The following is a 23,549-nucleotide window of genomic DNA, read 5'->3' as shown; positions in this document are numbered from 1 at the left end:
CAATAGCATGTCTTTGGAATGACAGACAAGGTCAGAGTCTGTGTTGTTATACCTAGCTTATCAAAACCTGATAGCATGGAAATGCAAAACAAGACAATGCATGAACAAAGCAGTGCATAAATGATAACTCAGCAAGAATTCAGGAAGATTTACCTGACAGGAGCATTGGGTCTTTGTCAACAGATTTGCGGACTTGGTCTGACTCTCCAGTCAAAGAGCTTTCATCAATTTTAAGGTCATTTCCTTGAATAAAGATCCCATCAGCAGGTAGAAGATCACCTTTGAGTGAGAACATGGCAATGGAAAAACACAGTGGTTTACTAATGTTGTTTTTATAACAGCATTAATGATCGTCACTATAAAAACAATTAACAACAAATGCATTAAAATGTAAACCGAAATCATCTCTCCACATCAGCTGCAACCCTACAGGGAAGGGACTTCGTATTGCAATTGTTTTTTTGCCTAATGCCATCCCAGAATCAGAATGCATCACATTTAATATACAATGAACATAATAATCATGGAGGTTGGGCAGGGGGAGTACTCGGCTTGACATGACATGAAGGTTCTTCTATTAGACTTCATCACAATCACCAATGGCTAATAAAGAGTCAAGCTGCTCTTTCCCCTTCTCCTCTCAGGAAGCCCTTAGCTGAGCCCAGGAGAAACTTTGTGGTTGAAAGAACAGGCATTATCCTTAAACTTGCAGAGTACATAGAGTCCTTGCAAAAGTCTTCCTGCTAGCAGGAGAATGGGGCTTTCCTCTGGTATATAATTATAAGGCATTCACCTACTAGAGGCATCTGATCAGGGGAGACTTACGGGATCCCTTGCTTTGCAGCCTAACAAGTGGGCTGAGCACAGGCACAATTGCCTTTCACAGAACGTTTAAAAATACTTCCTCTTATTCCTAACCGGACAGAAACCAAGAATTCCAAATAATGTAATCCCCCACAAATGAGAATTACCTTTGTATGAATAGTTTTTGTTTTTGTCAGTGAAAGGAAGTGAGAATTACAAACCCCAAATTAATTACCTAGTGCCATTCTATAGCAAGTGTCTTAGGTTTTCCTTTTGCCCTAACAAGCCAAATTGTTATCTTACCATGGACAATAATGACAGTACATAATTTTCTGTCTTTTAAATGACTTCCAGTGAAGTGGGTCTACACTGCTAGAGCAGGAAAGGAGAACAAAAGAAGTTCAGAAATGCAGACATCTAGTTGATGGAACTTACCATATTTCACCTGTGCAATGTCACCAACTACTATCTCTGCCACTGGGATTTGAATAACCTGTCCACCTCGGACAACAGTAAACTTCTGCTCCTGCTCAATACGACTTTGAAGCCCACGAAACTGCTTCTCCTTGCTCCAGTCATTGAAGGCAGTGACAAGTACAACACAGATAACAGAAAGTAGGATGGCAGCACCTTCAATCCAGCCAGCTTCAGCCTCACCTTCATCTTCAGCTCCTCCTGTTGCAGTACCACACCCTGCAAAGACAACATGAAGAATCCTTCAGTTAGGCAAATGTCAGTTTTATCACAAGAAGAAAAAACTTGCTGCTTTCCAAAATACTGTTTGGTAAATAAAACATGGTAGCGTAGAGAAAAAGTAAAAATAGAGATATCTGAGGAAAAGAGAAAGAAAAGAAATGTTAGATCATTTAATATTTCTGCTGAATAAGCTATCCTTGGTAAGGCCAGACTAAACAAATAGAAAAAGAAGGCACCAATTCTGTTATGTAAAAGAAGGGTTGAGAGATTCCCCTGAGCCATCAAAAGTATTTCCATAGATCAGGAGGACTTACTAAAAGTTACAGTGAGTAACATTATCAAAGCAAAGCAATGGCATTACAGATCTTTTTAAAAAAACAACTGTTTAAGTTAAACCAGACCTAAGAAATAATTCTCAATACAATTTCTAAATGTTCTCAACTAAACACGCTTACAAAGAACATTTGTTTAAAAAAACTGAGATGAACTAAGTATATTAGTATTTAAATGGGGTAACGAATTGTATTAGGGAACACTGAGTAAAAACAATAGTCTAGTATAATTCCTCATTCTTCCTTACAAAGAAATACAGAGGCATACTTACAGAACCGTAACTATATTTTAGTTACAAATGAGACAATATTTAAAAATACAGTCTATGTATTAATTCTGACGGGAATTCTGAATTGTTTGAAAAATGCTTGATAATTATTTATTTCAAAACAGTGTACAATTAAAATTTGAAGAGATTTCCTAGATAGTATTCACAAACTAAAGCTAATATAGCTCTCCTTCTTCATGAAATAAGACCTAAAAATAAAAATCTAGTTTATAATAGTGGACAGCACAGTATACATACTAGAATCACACTCAGAAATATCCCAACTGACAGGAGAGAAAAAATGAACTCTGAACAATAAAGCTTCCCCTCCCATGTGGCTGAGGGAGAAAAGCAATATGTTAATTTTTCATGAGGACCTGAACTAGGTAGTCACTTGACATCACTTTTCCATCTTACCCTGGTACCAGGGAGCTTAGCAAGTCAGCAACCACAGTATTTCCATCCGTGACTGAAGTTTAATTTTGGTGCATTCATCACCTGTCACTAGAGGGATTTAACAAGCAATTTGACTGTTTTTAAGTTACAAAGATTTCCCTGTAACATAAGCATCATAATTCAGTAACCAACTGAGGAATTACTCTTGCATATGAACAGTAACAAAATTACCAAAAGTCAAATGAAGAAAGATGAGACTGATCATCCACTGAGTGAAGAGAGAAAAGTTAAATTAAACAGGGTTTAACATACCAATGTTCTCTGTAGTTTAAATTTAGACTTAACCCAATTGAAAGGCAATGCAGGCTGCTAAGAGAAGGGGCTTTCCTAGCAGGGATGCCCTTAGGCTGATGCCCCACATCAGCCTTTATCTGCAGTAAAAGAACCTTGCTGAAGAAACCATTTTTATAGCACCCAAGAAAGAAATCAAGCAACCTTTTGTAAATTCAGTGACTTAAGCTGCTTAAAACCAGCCACAAATGCAACTTAAAAACCACACCTTCTATTCCTTCCTTCAGCAGAACACTACTTTTGGGGAGGACTAATGAACTTCACTCTGAATAATCCTAATTGGTCTACATTAGAGTTTAGATTCCTTTTCCAAATCAGCAGATTCACTTTTGCCTTGTTTGGATTAAGTGAGGACAGACTTTTTAGCAGGGCATGTTGTGACAGGGCAAGGGAATACGGTTTTAAACTAGAAGAGTATGATTCAGACTAGAAAGAAGGAAGAAATTTTTTACACTGGGGGTGGCAAGACCCCAAACCATTCTATGCTAATATCCTCTCTTTACAGCAGGAAGCTACCAGTTTTGAGAAAGTCATTGTTATAATTCCAAGGAACAAACAGGCATGGTCAGTACTTTGTAGATGTGTTGGAGAAACAAAGTGGCAGCTAGTCAGTGCACTTGAACCCAGAGCTAACGTACTGTATTCTGAACGGCTTGGAGTGTAGCATTTCTGTGTCCCTTCAGGAGAAAAAACACCTTGCTGGTTCGCAAAAACAGGTAAAAAATTGAAATACTCTTTGACTTGAGAAATTAGCTTTGTCTGTATGTGTTGCCAGAACTGATTTCCATGTTAATTCCTAGTTCATATAACAAAAAACCCAGTCTAACAAAGCATGTAAAGAATACAAGTCGTTATCATTAAAGTGAAAGGAACTGTGTTCAATTCTCAGATTATGCTCAAGCAGAGAACATAATTCATATTACAGCTGAAGAAAATGTTTGCAAAAATGAAGGAACATCTGGAGAAACAAGTTCTTGGAAAGCGTTTCTAAAATTGTCAAGCTTCCACACTGGATAACAATTCAGGATTTTAATTTTTACAGTCTTAAAAATATTCTTCACAATCCAATGGAAACAACAGAAGTTAAAATGCATTTCACTTATTTTCTGTTCATGCAATCAGACAATGCTGAATTCAGATGGAGGAAAGGTATTTACTGGACAGGAAGGAATTCTTAGAGTGAGTGAGGAGCAGAGATGTTAATTGATAGACATGGTCAAAATCAGAACTCAGAGTTTTAGGTGGATACAAGAAATTGTGAGTTGCCTTATGGATTTTAGAATCCTTACAGATTCAGTCTGGCTTCTCTACAACTACCAGTGATGCTTCCCACAGTGATCCACTGGTTCAGGTTATGTGATACACTAAAAGAAATTTACACATAGAGGTAGATGCATAGCACACTCAGCTTCCACTGTTTTCTTTCAGTATGACTAAAAACAGTCAGCTCACTCTCTCAAAGGATCAGAACCCAGGACCACAATTTTAAAGAGAATTTGTGTGATAGTACACAAATGGGAACCTTGCTCCCTGCCCAGCCCTGACCAATCATATCCTCTCCCTAGCATTATGAGCGTGTGTGTTCCTGTCTGCTCTGGCTGGTGCCCTCATTTAATCCCACCTGCCAGATGAACGGTGGTGCTCACAATAGTGCTTCAGTATCAGTGTTTTTCAGGGCAGAAGGAAGCAGAATTTTTGCTGTGTAAAGAGTTTGAACATAAAGGACTAGATACCTTCCAGTTCAGCAGCTGAGCAAGGTTTTTGAACACCTAAGATTTGCAGGCAGATACCTGTAACATCAGTTCAGAATTGAAATTGCATTTCTTGGTGGACCTAGGCTAATATAACCAAGAGCAGGCTCTTTAATGGATTAACCAAGCTGATAATCAGACTTTCTCAAAATTGTGTCTTTGCTTTTTACAGTCCCACAGAGATCAAATGAGAGAAAAGGACTAGGTAAACTAATGCAAAATGTGCATATTGTTCCCATAGCAGGAATCAAGTCCATCAACTTTGAGGGAGTAAATATCTGTCTAGTTCTTACAACAGGAAGATTTCAGAAGAAATTAAAAAAAAAAAAAAAAAAAAAACCAAAAAAAAAAAAACCAACCTCCAACATCTGATCTTTACAGACAAGCAGAATTTAAAGCCTGCCCTTCAAGAGATGACCTATCTGTCAGAAAACATTTTTAGAACTCTGTAGTGTTCTTGCTTCAAAACTATTTCAGAAGTAGTCCCTTTTAAGAGAAGGGGGGGGGGAAGAAGGAATTTTGCATCTTCATTGGTATAAGTTTGTAGAATTCATTCTTATATGCTAAAAAAAAAAAAATTGGCTTTTTCTTCTGTTATTACATGACACAGAATTTTCTAGAAATTCTAGAGAGACGTATTAATTACAGAAATAAACTCTATGCATTCATAAGATAAAAAAATCCACATATTTCTTATTGATACACTTCTACTAACTGTCCCCAGTGCAATACACAAAGTGACACGGTATTGACTTTACAGATAAGAGGAAAATAAGGAATATAAGTAAGATATACAAAAATGTAGTAATTATAGTATGTCTAAGCAGCAAAATATAGTTTAAAACATCTAATGTTTATTGAGAATTTTAATATAAGCTTTAAAAATTGTGTTACGGTCCAAGACTCCCATAAGGCTTTCACAAGACATTACTTGGTTCCCAATGTTACTAAAAAATACTCCTGAGATTTTATTGGAAGGCACAGACCAAAAGCATCACAAAAGAATTTTTAATATGTGATTTGTGGCAGGGTTTTATTCCAAGACAGCGAATTGTGAAGTACTTATTTCACATTATATTTAACATAAGTCCTAGCTGTCAGAAAATTCAATTTCAAAACGTAAATCAGTTTTTAATATGAAGCTATTTTCTACCATAACTATAAACATGTGCCACGAGTGTGTCATTCCCCAAAGTCATAAGACAGAAAATGCACACTCAGTTTGAAACTCCGAATAGAAAAATTTGACTGCTAGTCAAGACTGTAAAGGGCTGTAAGTCGTTTGGCACAGAAAAAGCTAATGAATTAATAAAATAGATTAACTTATTCCAAAGGAGGGTTCAGGAGTATACAGGTGAATCAAACTCTCCACAGAGAAGTGGGAGGACCTTGACTGTGGGGCCTCAAAGAACATTCAGAAATACAGAAGAGGACCATTACGATTCTGTCCCCTATAAAGTATCTCAAAAGTGCATTACCAGAAACTTGTAGAAGGAGAAGAGAATTTTAAAAGTTTACATTTGATCAGGAATAGGTCAGCAAAGACTGTTGAAAAAGTTTTCTGTAGAAGGGAGATGAAAAGAAGGCAGAATCCAAAAGTAAAGAGGATTCAGGAGAAAATGAATGAGAAAGTAATTCAAGCCAACACATACAGTCAGTCCCTCAGAAGTCACAGTTACCTGGGTTTCCGTCTCATCAGAGATTACGAGCTACCTGGACACAAGAGCTATGGGCGAAAAAAACCTGCCCAAGAATCTGGAAAGCTGAGCAAATACCCAGGCACTCAGCCTGTACTGGTCCTGCTCATGCACTTAATGGACTGCCAGCAATTTCAAAATGAGCCTGAGAAGTCTACGCTGCATTAGCAGTACTTTAAGGATTTAGAAAGCAAAAGTAAGAAATTATTCAGCATTAGGATATTAAAAGGTATGAGAACTGTATGACAGAAAAGACTTGAATACCCTCGTGCCAATAGGGGAAGGTGGGAGAGAAAGGTGAACAAGGGCAGGTTAAAGCACTTCGGGAAGACAGTAAGCAAGAAACTTCACTGCAGGTGGCAGGAGAAAATAATTTGGTTGATTCTATTAACATCTCATTTGGTGAAAGCCAGAAAAAAGGGAAAAGGAAAAAAAAAAAGGAAAAGGTCACAAATAGGCAGACAGCATCACCTGACAGGTTATCAGTTTCACATTCCATTGGACACCAGAATGGGTTTTAGGTGATAGGCAGCATTTCATTATATGTTGTTGATAATATCAACCAGGGCTGGGCAAAGCAGCACACAAGCTGTGTGCAGCTAAAAAAGAATAGTTGTTTAAGATTTCAAAGAGCTATGAGGAGATTCTTAAAGCTCCTGTGAATAGGATAACAATGATAATTACAAACCATACAGTATTAAGCTGCAGCACAGTAATTTTTAAATCAGAAAAAGTACATTTTTAAAAACCTGTGAACATCTGTATTCCTAAGCCCCAACCTACAGCACATACCTCTCAGCTACTCATTCGACCCACACATTGCTATTTTTAAGCTGAGAATACCTTGTGGCATTTAAATTCCCTAGGAAAATCTCATGGACGCCCCCAGAGGTAATTTTTTTAGTCAGTCAAGCTGGTTTTGTCATCAGAAAGACAACAGTTCCCATGATAAAACCTTTTTATCTAATGGCTTTCTGTAAAGGCATTTTTCCTCAGCTGCAAGGCCAGCACTGATGTTACTAGAGCAAACTGAGCAGCTCTAAGTTACAGCTTTTACATTAGCACAGTTGGACTCTTCTTACATCAAAAGTGATGTCATTTATTTTATCAAACGCATTCTGTTGTGTAGGAAAAGGAACAATAATCAAAATTATGTAATAAACATCATAAACTCCCCTCTCTAACAAGATTTTTGAAGCTGTGACAGATGCGGTAATATTTATTTGAACAAATTCCTTCCTGGGTCAGATCACTCGCTACAAAATTAGACCAAAGAGCAATTGCCAGTTACTGAAGTACCAATATTCCTTACCCAAATCCTCTGTGCAAGGATGTACCACCAGATGTTAACTTACTTCCAGTAAGGGCACGGCAGAAGGCAGTGAGGCCACAGGCTGGCAAAGCTCAGTATCACTGCAGCACCACAGCAAAGGAGCAGAAATTACTGCTGAAGTTTTCTGTCATTCTCTCAGTCTCCAAGGACTTACTCAACCGTGAAAAGCATTTTTAAGTTCTGCAGAAACATGTTGATTTCTGTCACCAGCCATGCAGAGATTTCCTAGGAATGTGTGCTCACATCCCAAACCCAAGCATCTCCTGTGCTGCATCCCCTGCAGCATAGGCAGCAGATGGAGGGAAAGGATTCTCTCCACTACTCTCTCTGCCCCTCTACTCCTCTCTGCTGAGACCCCACCTGCATTGCTGCGGCTAGCTCTAGAGCACAAATACAAGGAGCATATGGAAATGTTAGAGTATGTCCAGAGGAGGCCACAAAGATGATCAGAAGGCTGGAACACCTCTCTTGAGAAAAGGCTGAGAGAGTTGGGGTTGCTTAGCATGGAGAACAGAAGGCTCCAGAGAGACCTTAGAGAAGACTTCCAGTATTTGAAGGGGAGCTGGAGAGAGACTTTTTACAAAGGCATGGAGTGACAGGATGAGGGGTAACAGCTTTGATCTGAAAGCAGATTGATTTAGATTAGACATTAGGAAGAAATTCTTCCCCAGAGAAGCTGTGGAGGCTCCAAGCCTGAAAGTGTTGAAAGCAAGATTCGGTGGGACTTTAAGCAAGCTAGTCTAGTAGGAGCTGTCCCTGCCCATGGCAGAGGGGTTGGAACTAAATGATTTTTGAGGTCCCTTCCAACTCAAACCATTTTTTGATTCTATGACATTTATACTGCACACATTTCAGGTTTAGGGTGCTTTTCCCTAAATCATTATAAGCAATTTTTGGATACTTATTTGAAACAGCATTAGAATTTCATGCTTTGTGATACATCAGTTAGTTATATAAGGACTCCAGCGGGGGAGTGGGGTGGAGGAAAGGAAAAAAAATATACTGTCCCTGTAGGTTAGTTATATAACTGTCAGCCTTAGAGTTCAATATTAAATATTTACACATTTTTGACATATTCATGCAAGGAAACAAATCTGTGAGCCCTGAAAGCATATATATTCTCACATTCAAACATGTACGAGGAGAGAAATGTTAATTAAAATATTCTTCTTAACTTCGAGAGATGCAAAATGTTGAGCAAGATCCTTCTGACCAGCATCTCCCAATAAATGCATTTTGCAAAGACCAGTCAGAAGGATGAAGTCCTAACTCCACCAAAGGCAGTGGAAGGGAACGAGACCATACAACTATTCGTGTAATGTTTATATTCAGGCTCACTTCCTTTTATGGCCATAAGGTAGAGAAAGTCTAATATGGGAATTTTAATCACAAGTCCTGTTCTTGGGGATCACAAAAGAAAACCTTGACATGGTCCAGTTGCCATAGTTTTACTCAGAGCACTCAGTATAGTGCTCAGAGCTAAAAGTGTCTGCTAAATATAGCCACATATTCAAAAGGTAGAACAGTTTTCAGATGTAAGAATCTGAACTTGAAAGCTGTTCTCTCTGTTTATTAATAAGAGTTCAAGTGCAGCTCCTCAACAGTGCTTGCAAGGTCATGTCCTAGCTGAGTTTTACTAACAGAATAAATACTTGTGGAGAATTTCATCCTGGAAAATGTGAGAAGATTTTATATTTTATCCCAAAGTTCTAAGTCTCATTACCTCATGTCCCCAGTTGAGAGTTAAGTTGTGCTTGGCAACCTGGAAATCTACCTAATGAGCAAATCTAGAAGCAACCCAGTTTTGTCGATGATCTACACATCCCTAATGAAGGGAAGATATCTATGGGACTTCATTTTTTGCAGTCCAACACAGATTTGTGGAAACCAGATATAGGTCACTTTACATTATGAAGCAATTATTAAATTTGCAGGTCCCATATGCCACGATCTGCACATTTTGCACTGTACAAGTTCTTAGTACGTTGTTACTGAAGCCAACTCAAGTCTTAAGGCTACATCTGTATCACTGACAACCCGCAATGAATTTGCTCCCTAAGCACACTTTGTGCTGGTGAACAGGATAGAACTGATAGTTTTGATATTGTCGACCAAAAAGCAGAGTGAAACCATTAATTGGACAAATGCTTGGCTCCTGAAAACTGATATTCTACTCCATCCCATCTGATTTGAGAAATGATACATCTGCTTTTTTTTTCTGAGTCCATGACACACACTGTACCATTTCCATACTTCCTTTAGAGTTATCTAAAGCAGGCAGAGTGTGATACCTAAACCAGGCCTTCTTTGCTGATTCTGAGAATCTCTATAAACCTATGTTTTCTTTCGTGTTGCTTATAGAGACACTGAGTGCATCGCACTTCCAGATTCCCACATTGCAATAAAATCTCAACTGACACACACAAAAAGGTCAAATCACTATTAGATGAGTAGAATCTCAGTTGTTCTATCCCATTCATAAGGCGATGAGTTCAAAGGAAAAAGGGGAAAGAGAATCAGAAAGACAGATAGACTGTATACCCAGACAGAAAAGTAAGGAGCTAAGATTCAGGAAGTTTCTAAAATAGGAGAACTTCAGAAAAGACAGTAACTACTAAACAAAATTTTAATGTAACCTTGAATAGTCCAGAATTAGGCCGTTTATAAGCATTTTAGAATATGACAAACAAAATAAGACAGCATATTAGAAAACAACCAATGGTATATATTTTCATCAAAACACTTATAAAGGAGCAATTACAGGCACTTAAATATCTTTCCAGTGAATTCGTCTGCTGTGCAACACAGAATTTGCAAAGCAAATGTTTTCAGACATCATCAGACATACTTACCCCATCATAATAAACAATCACAAACAGAATCACAGGCATTACTGAAAGTATGAGATACCAAGGACTTTTTTAAAAAAGACAAAATAATGGCATGAAATAATCAGTCTTTCCTTAAAGCCTGTAAGTAATTATATATAGGTTAATTGAGAGAAGCAAAGGTAGTCAGTCAAAAGCAGAAAGTTCCCAGTACGGGAGAGTTCCCAATTCCATAGAGCAAGAGCTTTATCTATGCTAGGAAGGCTGTGCTTGGATAACTGTAACACTGACTTTCTCCAGTAAAGACACAGCTTGCAAATAGCTTTGATATCTGCTACTCCATAAAGAAACACGTATCATTATTATTTAACCATCTCTACAGAGATACTGAAAACATTTAAAACCAAACATATCAAATACTGACATTTGTCAAAGCCAACTGTTTATGATGTAACTTTTGAGTTCATTACAAATATCCATACTCACAATGAAAATTCTGCTAAAGATTGAAGGCGTCTTTGTATTAATCCAGGACATATAAAAATGGAGTTAAAAAATTCTCCAAATTGAAGTCACTATTCCAAGACTGCAAAGTAGGTGTACATAGTCTTATCCTTAAATACACTTGTTTCATCTTTCACGTTAGGCTCTTAGAAAATGTTTTTTCATGAAAAAAAAAAAAAAAAAAGCTGAAAGTCCTTAGTTCAGTTCCAATGCAGGATAGAAATATGTATCAATACTTTGCTATGAAACACTATTTAGTGGCCAGCCTTGATACCTCCAGCGAGGGTTTCTGAGGATAACTCAACTGATTTGACTATGTCAGAAGAGCATTTAAGCTGAGACTAAATCAGCAATGGAGCAAACCATGCTATAGCAGTAGGCGCTGCTGTAGGAACACACAGCATAAATATGGGATTCCCTTTGGATAATATTATTTAAATGCCATAACTATGACAAAACTGAATGTAAAAGACAAACTCAGTTTGAAAGATATATGTCTTAAATTTAATTACCAATGTAGGAGACTGTGATGACAGAGAACTGCATGAGTTTTGAATCCCATAACTGGCATGCTACTATAAATAGTATTGGCTGATTCCGAATAAAGCAAGGAAGGAAAGGGTTTCCTTCTTTCATGATCACCTGTTGTAAGACCACACTTGGAACAGGCTCTCGTACCAATGTGAACAAATACTGTGAACAAAAGTGATAGGAAGAAGTCAGATTTTCTGTTAGCTTGACATGAGCAGTGTAGTGGTGTCCGTATGTGGCCAGTCATTCAGCTGAGTAAGTTTAACTAAGTTTGATCTAAATTCTAACCTTACTATTAATAAACCTGCATAGGGAACATTGCAGCTGTTAGGATAAAGCTGTCTTAGAAGAGTCTACTAAACATGAACGGCCCATTTAGGTCCTGAGCACAGTTGAGAAAAAGAAATATATAATCTCAAGAAAATATGGTACATTGGGAGCTCCAACTATTCACTCTACAAACACTTCAGAAAGCTAAAGCTGCAGTTAGTTCCTAAAAACAGGAAGAATGCTCCCATTTCTCATGCAGCAATCTCTGATGATTTGCAGTACTTCCTAAAGACAGATGGATGGAGAGGAGGATTTGAACACTTCCTCAGCTACCACTCCCTGTGCAGATCACTGAAAGCATCAGGAAACACAGAAGCCCATGAAAATAAATAAATGTTTAACAGCAAACTGCCTTTCATCAGGGCACTTGACTTCAAATAGACCTAAGAAAAACATTTAACATTTCATAAATACATAATCAGATGGAAAGCTGTCTTTCTTACTTACGCTTCATCTACTAACTCCTTAGAAATGAAGTTTTATTCTCTGTCTGAAGTGGAATGATCAGAAGAGCAAATTGTTGAAGAAGGTTTTTAAAGTGGCATCTGCCTGAGTAATCGATGCTTGTACTGTTCCATCCCTCTCTGATTGTGTTCTAATATAAACAAAATGTACCTGCTGCCAAATATACTCCCTTTTTTCTTTTCCTTTTTCTTTTTTTTTCTGTGCTTTCAAACAAGATGTTCTAACCAAGATGATTTTAGAAAAAGTCTCAACAGAAATGGTACCAAAATTTTGCAAACTGATATTGAAAAAAAGCTGGCTTTTCCTGGAAATCTTGACAGGCATCTCACTGGAGCTTCGAAAAAATATCAAACTGAGCCAAGGATGAAGTTACGATTGCTGACCGATTGCTTTAATACTTCTACATCATTTAAAGAATAACTGTCAACTTCTTCCAACCTACATGCCCCACAGAGAAAAGTCACGAAGAGGAGGTTACTGATTTTAATAGGCCCCTTCAAAGTAATCAATGGATTCTCAGAGGTTCTTAGGCCACACCTTGAAAGTCTCCAGTGAAGAAAATTTGCAACTGACTAGCTTAAGCAACCTAACACAGACAGGATACTGCAAAACCAGACAATGAAATCAGTGAGATAGTTCCTGCAAGACCTCAGACTCTTTTGATGCTCCCTCAGTCATCAGTTATATTCATGAGAACAAGAAAATCATGTTGAATAAGACATGGAAGATTTGCAGATCTCAGCCACAAAACCAGCTCATAAGGTGCAGTGTTTATTACTTTCATTAAATTTTTCATCTTCGTTACTTCATGCTATAAAGCTTTAAGAGGTGAAAAATCATAGCAGTAAAGGATTAAACATTATATCATAATATCTTGCAGCAGAAGGCATTAAAAGGTTTCATCAGTGTGGCCCTATAAAAGTAGTTTTACAGTGACCATCTATATGCTAAGAAAACAGGTTTCTAGATCATATTTTTCAGATTAATTTCATCCCAAAGGCTGGAATGAAACCCCATCTGAATGCACATTCAGTTTCTGCACTCCCTGAAAGCACCTCGCAATGTTAACTGAAGGATATTAACTTGGGACAGACAGGAGAGGTAATTTCTGCTATACAGTCTGGATCTGAACTAAAATGTTTATGTGGATACATCCAAATCAAGCTAAAGCTGCATGTGATTAGGATAACCTCCACTTAGAACACACATTCTATACATTCTGCATGCTAATTTTGGTTTCACCTCCTCTAGGTTTTAAGATTCTGAAAGTTTAGGCACACTTAGCTGAAACAAGATGAGCAGCATATCCTAGAGCAAAATGGCAAAAATCACATGCAAGAAAAGAAATAAATTGGAATCAGTATAAATTGTTATTTTTCTGAATAAGCCTTTAAAAAAAAAAAAAGTGCTTCAAATGCACCTACACTTATCTAAAATTGAGAGAGTTTAAGATTCTCTTTCTCAGGTCCCAACTCAGTACCTGGTTACACATGCAAGGACTCATACTTCATTCTGAGTTTTACATATTTTGCCTCTGTCTTACTGTTACTGGTTTCTCCAAAAATCAAAAAACCCTGAAGTGCTATACATCTGCCTTGTCACCACAGTTTTCACGTTCACACAGATGTACCTGTTTCATTTCAGCCATCTAAACTTAAACTTTTTTTTCCCCCAGATAATTAATTTCCATTCTAATTCAAAGCCAGCAACAGACACAAACCATAAGCGCACACTGACGTGGTTTGTGTAGTCTACTTGGCAAACAGCAGCCTCCTTTGAAGGTGCAAAATAATCTTATACCTAAGCAAAAAAAAAACTTTTAAAAGTGTCACATAATAAACAGATTTTGCACATTTGACATTATTTGATATTTTAAAGTTGAACTTTTAATTTGTGATCAAATACAAAAACACTCATTGCTTTATTTCATATTGGTTTATTTTATAAGGTATTTCTAACAATAAAAATGTTTTCAGAGCTTCAGGGTTTTCATTGGCTTGAGGGACTTTTGAATTTATTTTTTTTTAACATGAGGTAAATAATTTTACGAAATTATTTGGTTCCCTTTGTCAAGTTCAGTGCAATACTTATATTCCTCTGTGTTACTGACATGTTCAAATTTCAGATTCCTATTGAAAAGGTGGGTAGGTTCCCACAAATAGATGTACACTGGTATTTATAATCAAGTCATCTTCAAGCAGACAAAGTATGGCTGGAAATATAAAATGACAAATTGGTCTCCACATCCATGTGAAAACATAACATGGCAGTGATGTGTTTAGATTCTTAGAAGAGACATTTAGGTTATACACCAGGAATAACTGTCTTAGCCAAATTATCTGGGGACAGCACAGAATTTCCATCACTGGAACCTTTTAAAAATAAGTATGATAAATGTCTGTCAAGAATGGCTTAAGTATTGTTGATAGTGCTTTTGAGTATGGGGACAGAATAAATGACCTCCAAGATCTCCTCAAGTAGATTTTCTAATATTCTGCCTCGTCTTGTTTGCCTTTGGATGTCGTCATCAAGCTGTGGATTTACCAAGCCAGGGAGGAATAGACAGGAGCACTTTCTGATTTATACACCCAGCACTCCTCTCAGCTCTGCATTCCTAATATAGGGGGTGCTGGGGAGCTTAAAGTAAATACAGCTCTGCTGCTCTGCATAGGGTGAAGACAAGGCCAGCAAGACTTGTTTGCTCTGCTGCAGTCACAGTCCTCCTGACTCACTGAGACATAGGGGATGATGCTCAGATGACCCCCTGCACCACCTCCTCCATGGTCCCTGTGACAGAGCCATACAAAACGATGCAATGTCCCCAAATCCACAAACCCAGCCAGTGTGAACCTGCATAAACATGCCAGAGTAGCCACATTTGTTCCTGTCCTGGCACAGTCCAGCAGAGAGGCACCAAAGAAGGCTGCTGTGGCACTCTGTGGGCTCTTGTGCTCTCCCCAGTAGGGTCATCTTGAGCACAGAGAAGCTCTGCAGGCTTGGTTTATGTCCTAATGGGTTTGCCAGCTATAGCTGAACACCAACAGCCAGGTTCCATCTGGCCTGCAAACAACCCACCAAACCACCCCTCCATCATCCTCTCCATAAACCCATCCCACACAGGACTCTTGTCAATTCATTTTTTGTTGGAGCCCTAAGACTAAATTTGTCCCATCATTTTAACCTAGAAAGCCACAGAAAAGCAGGAATGTTTCAGAAATTAAATAGTGTATCCAGCTAATAACTCAAACATGCACAATTGTCTCCTCATGAAAACAAGTATTGGAAGACGGCAAGACAATTTGCACACATGAGTTTGGACACACATGTAATAGCTGGGCACTTCACCCTGTGCTGTTCTCTGCTCCTGGATATTTAGACCTTGTATTGAAGGACAATTTAGGGCAGGAATTGAAAAGTAAGATGCATTGTTAAGCAAATTATTGAAGGAACTATATTTATTTAACAAAACTGATTGGGCTAATATCACTAGAAGCCATATGCTGCCTCACCTCATCTGGCTTTGGGAGGAAGGAGGTTAAATGGCAGGGGGCTGGCTGAACAAACTGTTTTTAAGAGGGCAAATACTTCTCTTTCTACTGTTTTCCAGGATGCCAACTGCTTTTCCCCTTGTGCTGACAGACAGTTTAAACTGGTTTAAAACATCCTTTGGGGATCTCATGGTTTAACTTTTACAAAGAATGATAAAACTGACTGTTTCCAACAACACTCCTCAAAAGCTGTTTTGATAATCTATACTTCAGGATTGATCCATTTAATATAAAGTGCTATTATCTAATAGCTGCACTTCTATTTGACTCAGCTTCTCTTGTGAATTTTCCTGTTTGGACAGCACAATAAAAACCTCTAGTGCAGTGACAGCTGGATCAGAGCTGTTTGTTTAGCAGCAAAGATGATAAAGGTTTCCCATTAGGACATATCGGCTTTGAAGGCTGCGTGGCCCTTATGCCCTCTTATATACGAGCTGTTTGCCATTGATTTAGCATCCCTCAGTGCCTGAGGAGCGTTATGTAACATGCTCCATACAGACTTACAGGGTAACACACACACTTGAGGCTTTGATAATCAAAACAAAAGGCATTTGAACAAATTTGTTCTAATGACAGGCTAAACCAAAATTAAGTTGAAACTAAAACCCTCTGAAGTACCTGGTTTGGAGTAAGACAACGTTGCACTAGACAAATGGTCAAGAGACTCGCAAAATGTAAACCAGAACTGCCAGCCTGCAAATAATACAGATCAAGCACTCAGAAGCAGCAGCTAAATTTCCCTGTCGTGCCAATGGGTGATTAGTTGGCATGACAGTGAGGATTACAGGACAGTTCAGCTGTTCCCTTGACCTTTGGAGATAGACAAGAGATTTGAAGACATTTGCTAATTATTGCTGCTTTCACCATCTGCAACAAAATTTTGACAGTATTTTAAGTCAGTGGTCAGGGATGCTCTACTGGTTTGCCTTTTTTACTGGCATTATTCATGAGGCAGGGTGGAAAATTCAAATCACTGCAAAGTATTCAAATGAATGAAATTCACCTCATTTTATTTTTTTAAAGGCTTCACATTTTCTAGGGCACATTCTACAATATGGAAACGACTTACAGAGAGAATGGATTTTCAAGGTACCAAAAACATTATTTGATGACATTTAAAAAATATAAAGTGCAGACACATAGGCTGTGGAATCAGTTTCTCATCTTCACATTGGCTTCATAACTGGGAGGGCTGGCAAAAGGCTTACAGTTGTTCAATGCTATGTACTGCCAGGATTATAGGCAACTTGGAAATAACATTAACATTGGCCTCACAAAACTAGGTTGTTATGATACTCACATTTATGTATTTTTAATGCCATTTATGTTATCACATGTAAAATGTTTTTTAAGAAAAGATTAAGATGCCACAAAGAATAGAGAATTAATGTTCAGCTGACTCATTTCTGACATTTCTGATTCTTTCACTCATTAATCAATGTGTATATTAATGAAACCTACAGAGAGAGATTCTGAAAGACAGGGAGACATATGCAGCACTTTCCTGTGGAAATCTTTATGTCCCAGATCTGAAATTGGCCCTGCATGACTCTTATTATGGAAAAGTCTAATAGACTTTAAAAAATTAATGTTTCAGTAACTATGTGAGTAGCCTTACTGAAGCAAAATATATGATGGCATCCCAGATATGGACTGTATGGGTACAAACAAGGTAAAAAACACTAAATTCTGCATTAAAACATGTAGTTTATATTCAGTTATACTCTGCATCTCACTTGGAAGGAAATTCTTCAGAGGATGGCTCAAGAGTTTCATGTGGTTATTTATCTGAAGTCACTTTTAATTAAGTTTAATTAAATTTGGTTGAAGTTCCTCAATAATTAATGCTTTTACTTTCTTTAACTTTTTTGGAAACAATTGCTTGTCCCCCAGGATCATTTAAGCAACAGGGGCACAGAGGTATTTCTTGGTTAAATGAAATCTTGAGCCATGCATAAATTTGATAATGCTCATTTCAACTAATGCAAATGATCAATATTAATAAAGATATAAACAACAAACCCAGTATGGTTACATTTGGCAGGAACTGACTGTACTCCACCACAGAATTCAGTAACACTGAATCCAGCAGCAGATGAGAAGGTAGCGCTCCTGCAGAGCTAATCCTGCTATTCATTTTATACCCAGTGTTTGCTTCCTGCCCAAATGACACCTGTGTGTTTCTCCCGCGCCAAGGTGGGTTTGCGTACACAAGAATCTATTTCAAGGTTTCCCCAGGAGGCAATTTGTATATTTATACAACTTAAGAGTAAGCTGATTTCATCAGAAAAATGTAAGATTTCCAGAATCCCCAGAGGAAAACAGATCATTCTGCTAAGACATTACATTTCCTGGAAAGAGAATAGAAGTCATTTATGATCAGGGCAATAACTCTAACAACATAGAAAAAGTTTCTGTGAGAGTGGGAAGAAAATTTCTTAAGAACTGGATACTGAAAGAGTGAGAGACTCCAAACACCAGCTACCTGAAAATTGAGTGTCATTGTGTCACAACTATAAGTAAACAAACAGAAAAGATGATAGATTAAAAACTGGAAAAAAACCAAAGAACTTCATCAAATCTGAGGTGAAGCTGTCCCATCATGCATGGTACCCCAGAGAGTGTCTTCTTCCTTCCTGTCCCAACCTGCCTGAATTACAGAAACTTGTCCTCATGGTGAAGCTGGAAGGGGAAGCTTTTTTAATCCAAGAGATTCCATAACACCTGTAATAAATGCTGGGAAACTGGGACAGACAATGTATCTTTATGACTTGACCTTGTCAGCCTACTGCAGCTGTTCTGCTCCAGTAGAATTTGCATCAAGGGTTGGGAAATTGCAAGGAGAAGGATTAGACTGACCCAAATTGATGGAAATATTTTTTAATAAAATGTACACCAATACAGACTATAAACTGGAGAGAAATTCATGCTAGTTGGTATTAAATTCAGCACTTTCACTCCTAATTAAGAAAGAGAAGATTGGTGCCAGCTGCTTTATAGTCTTTTATGTACATACATTCTTATATCTATAAAGAATATATATTGGAATTACATTTTTACTTTTCATGCCCTTCCTTTCTGAGATATCTGCACTAGTGGCTGCTCAAGTCTTTCTCACTGTGACTTATTTCTGCAGACTTGCTTATCTAATGAAATGTCAAGAGACATTTTTTGGCTGATGTTATCATGGGCAGCACAGGATTTTACATCTCAAGCAATAGATCCAGACAAGGAGGAGGAGAGGGTAAGGTGTGTGTTTGAATGTGTTGTGGGTTGGTTTTTGTTCCTCAGACTTTTACAGAGTTTTTAATCTATAAATCATGTGGCTACCTTTACTTCCACAGTGAAGACCTTTACAGCTACCTGGCAAATCCAGCCCTGATGAGCATATTGGCTTCTGCATTTCCCTTGTCTGACTGTGACCTGCTGAGATCTGTGAGTGACTGAGGGAAGCACTACCATTTGCATTCCCTCAGTGGGTTTCTCATGGAGTCTAAGCTCTGTTTCCCAAAGCATGTTTCATTTCCTCAAGCAAAATAATTAAGACTACATTCCAGGTACTTGATCTCATGAAGCAGCTCGTTCTATTCAGATACTGTGTGATAAAAACAGGACACTGGATATTTCTTTACAAACTGTTTAGAAAAAATATTTCACCACACATTGGCAGACAAAGATAAATACTTCAGATTTAGTCCTGGATTAACTCTAATCCACACAACAAAAGATAAATGAAGCCAGGACCCCATCTAGTCATTAAATCCTGTTTCTGTCTCATAGGCTCACTGTTCTGCTTGCTCAGGGAACAGCCTGTAATCTACTAACCCAGGAGACAGAAGGATTTTGTCTAAGTTGCATCCATGTGTGATCATCACCATAGTGGAGACTACATCTGCACCAGGAATTTTCTCTCAAAATACATTTTCTAAATCACAGCAGCAGTTTTGCTTTTTTTTTGGAAGAGTGGAAGAATGATTCTGTGTGGATCAGTAATGAGAGCAGTAATTGCCACAGGGCTGACAATAATTTATGCAGAAGTTCTCAATTGCTCCTAATGGCCTGTCAGATGGTAAAAGGGAATGCAAAGCAGATCATAAAAGCAACTGTAGCATAGCTTCTGAGAAGAAAATTCTTGAAACCTTCACTCTTGCTAAGAAATATGAAAATACAGGAACTGAAGCAGCTTCTGGAGAAGCAATTAAAGAAAACACTACTATCTAGTAGTTCCTGTAGATCAGATTTTGTGATTGCAGCAGAAAATTAAATCATATTTTCTCCCATATCTTAAATGAAGAACTTCATTTTCAGGTACTATTAACAATAGACAGTGACTTCCTCCAGTTAAGATTGGTTGAGGAATGTGGCTACTGATACTTCAAACTCACAGAAGTGTCAGCTGTTTCCAACACTGTAAACTGAAAGCAACTCAGTAGATAATAATCTACTTACTTTTCTCCAAACTGTGCTGTAGCTGTTTGGAAATGCAATTATGTCACAGTCAAAAGACATACATCTGGCAATGTATGCACATTCAGAGCTTAAAATGGAAAATAAAAGCCAATCTAGAAATACACATGGAAAAGGAACTTTTGAGCTTGTAACTGCCTAATAGAGCAAAATGCACTCACATACATACATTAGACTACACCATTAGACAAGGTTCCTGAGGCAATTCACACACTAATATTTTTGGATGTGTGGATTTTATCATGCATTCCTCTTTCAAAAGCCTCAGGAGAATATTTGGCACTTAAGCTGCAGAAACCAGTTTACTACCCATTCTGCGACAGCTTCAGAAGTTGAAGTATGTTTCAAGCGTCCAAAAAAGAGTTCTATCCATCATAAAAGATGATCTCAACCTATTATACTAACTAATGGGGTAGATAAAAGTTTAGGATATGTAAATGGCAGATGTAAATATACTAGACATAAAGTCAGTGCACACATATACTTGGGTAAAACAAAACAAAAAACCCACACACAACAAGAAGCAGCAAGGTGGTGGTTGCCTGACACTGTGTCTTCAAGCCTCTTATTTTCACGTTATTATCCTTTTCTTCCCACAAAGAAAGGCTGTCACAGCTTTTCAAGTTAGTCCTAAGCAGTAAGTGAAATACTGTGAGACAGCATTGTGTCAATCAAAAATGCTGAAAGAAAATAATTGGCCAGTTTAAAACATTCTATAAAACGTTAATTCCATTATCCCTTTCTTATTTGAGCTTTCATGCAAAGGTAATTGAGGCTTTTCCATATGCTGAATATCAAAATGTTCAGCTGAGAAAAAATTCCCTTTTTCCCTCTACTCTTACATTCCTTCCCACTGCCCAAGGTAGAAGAGGCAGCCTGGCACAGCCCAGCCACATGGAACATCTGGGTTTAGTGTGCATTGTGAGTCAGCACAGCACAACTGCTCCTTACGAGTGGGTGACATTCACAAAGCTCCACTCCCAACAAAGACAAGAGGCTAAATCAAATCACAGCCTTCCTTTCCATTGGTTTTTGCTTGGGTTTCTTTTTCAGATGCTCTTCCACCTCCTTTTGGTGGCTGCTAATGAGCTTGTGCTACTCTGCTTGTTCAGGTCCCTATGCATTTGACAATAATAGAAAATAAAAGATATTCAACTCTCCTTCTAGATTCCAGCCTGCTCAAACCCTTCTCTGATATTTCCTAAGTTGTATCATCTTTTATGGCATCAGCTACCTGAGAACTCCATGGCCAGACTTCTCATTCAAGTTGCTCTGGAAGATAGACCAAGGTCTTTCTGAACAAGGGCATTGGGCTGATGCTAATGCTTCTGACATTGACAAAGTTCTTTCTGTGGAAACATCCACTTCCACGTAGCTGTGTCTTCAGCAGAAAGGCTCTTGCTCTGCTCACCAGCCTGTGCTAGTCACAGACCTCAGTGACATCAATAAAGCATAAGAGGATCACAGCCACTTTCAGCTGTGACCAAAGAATCTGAACAATTACCTGGGGCAATGTGAGGCTGATTCACAATACAAGCTTCCCTATGACAGGAAAAATACAGTGTCACTACAAACACCTTGAATCTGCATGGATATCAGCTGCTCTCTCTCATCTCCCTTTGCCATTCCACTCCCCAACACTGTCTCACACCTGCCTGCTCATAAAAGTTTTATCTTTTTTCTTTTTTTCCCCCCTATGTCTTTTACACTGCAACAGTATTTGTGTACATTATAGAACAACTGGTTTTAAACTCTCTAAGGTCCATGTGGATGATAGTGAGTTGATGAGTTCAAATAATTAGCAGTGATGACTGGGCAAATCAGCAAGGGAAGGAGAAAAGTCCTTGTTGACTCATTGTCAAAATGAAAATGCATTTCATTTTGCAAAACAAAAGAAAATTAGAATTCAAGTAGGGAGGCTGCTTTATATGCTATAAAACAACCATGTACCAAAACGTAGTGTCCTGTTACAAAGGAGACTTTGCTGTGCTACACACAAACTTGACTCTCAAAAGCATGTTCATGTTATTAACCAGCAAAATCAAACCCAAACAACTTTGGGGATAGGAAAAAAACAGAAGAAAGACAGAAAGAAAGAAAGAAGGAAAGAGAGAAGGAAGGAAAGAAGGAAAGAGAGAAGGAAGGAAAGAAGGAAAGAGAGAAGGAAGGAAAGAAGGAAAGAGAGAAGGAAGGAAAGAAGGAAAGAGAGAAGGAAGCAAAGAAGGAAAGAGAGAAGGAAGCAAAGAAGGAAAGAGAGAAGGAAGCAAAGAAGGAAAGAGAGAAGGAAGCAAAGAAAGAAAGAGAGAAGGAAGGAAAGAAGGAAAGAGAGAAGGAAGGAAAGAAGGGAAGGGGAGGAAGGAAAGAAGGGAAGGGGAGGAAGGAAAGAAGGGAAGGGGAGGAAGGAAAGAAGGGAAGGGGAGGAAGGGGAGGAAGGGGAGGAAGGGGAGGAAGGGGAGGAAGGGAAGGAAGGGAAGGAAGGGAAGGAAAGGAAGGAAGGGAAAGAAGGGAAGGAGTTAAGAATGCATGATCTAGAAAGGGAAATTCTTTCCAGCAAAAGTGACTAGTAGCTAGGTATCCCATGGACCAAGCTTCTGCAGCTGTGAGCAGGCATCACACTGATGCAATGAAGAGATCTACAGGATCTGAGCACCAGGGACTAGCACTGCCTCTCACCTGCTCTCTGCAAGGGCACCATCCAGGAGGCTGGTCAGCACCACTAAGTTCATCTAGAAACTGCCTGAGAAACTTTGAAAGCAGGTTGTGTATGAGCTAGGCAAGTTCAGCAGACAGCAAGAAACCCCAGCTCCCTTTCCTAACACTGGGCTGTATCTTCAGAAGCAAATACATTCTTCTTAAGAAAATACAGAACTTGCAAATAAATGTACATTTCAGTCAATAATCAGCATTCTGGGAAGAGTCAGAAAAGGAAAACACAGGTGTTCATGCTTCTGAAAGGAACATTTGTCACCTATCCCAGACACTGAGTCGGGATCCCATATTACATCCCATAGGTGATGTTACCTTCTCACCTCAAGAAAACGACATCAAGCATACTGCAGACTGCTGTGAGGATGTTACATATTATATGATTTTTTCCCCCCCATATTCTCTGTTAGAACAGCAATGCACAGGCAGGCCAGTCTAGAGCAATGTACAATGAATACAGATTTAGACAGGTAAGTAGACATTTCACAGGACAGAAAGCCTGCAAGCTGCTGCCCTTTCAAAGAACTATGATCTTCTCAGG

General features: G+C 38.4%; 1 protein-coding gene across 9 annotated transcripts in view; it reads right to left on the bottom strand.

Moving 5' to 3' along the window:
* Window positions 1-23,549, bottom strand: part of ATP2B2 (ATPase plasma membrane Ca2+ transporting 2) — a 175,252-nt gene that overhangs the window by 96,229 nt on the left and 55,474 nt on the right. For 8 of the 9 annotated variants that reach the window (XM_054387362.1, XM_054387366.1, XM_054387365.1 and 5 more), the window contains exons 3-4: window positions 1,240-1,497; window positions 154-279 (exon numbers count right to left, since the gene is read on the bottom strand). The exons of the other annotated variant lie outside the window; for it this stretch is intronic. In XM_054387362.1, coding sequence (XP_054243337.1) covers window positions 154-279; window positions 1,240-1,497 — 384 coding nt within the window. The remainder of the gene's footprint in view (window positions 1-153; window positions 280-1,239; window positions 1,498-23,549) is intronic. 9 annotated transcript variants of the gene reach the window in all.

The sequence above is a fragment of the Indicator indicator genome, chromosome 15, assembly GCF_027791375.1.
Source record: "Indicator indicator isolate 239-I01 chromosome 15, UM_Iind_1.1, whole genome shotgun sequence".
Classification (NCBI taxonomy): domain Eukaryota; kingdom Metazoa; phylum Chordata; class Aves; order Piciformes; family Indicatoridae; genus Indicator; species Indicator indicator.
The sequence above is the reverse complement of the archived record's forward strand: the minus strand, read 5'-3'. Positions and strand labels throughout refer to the sequence as shown.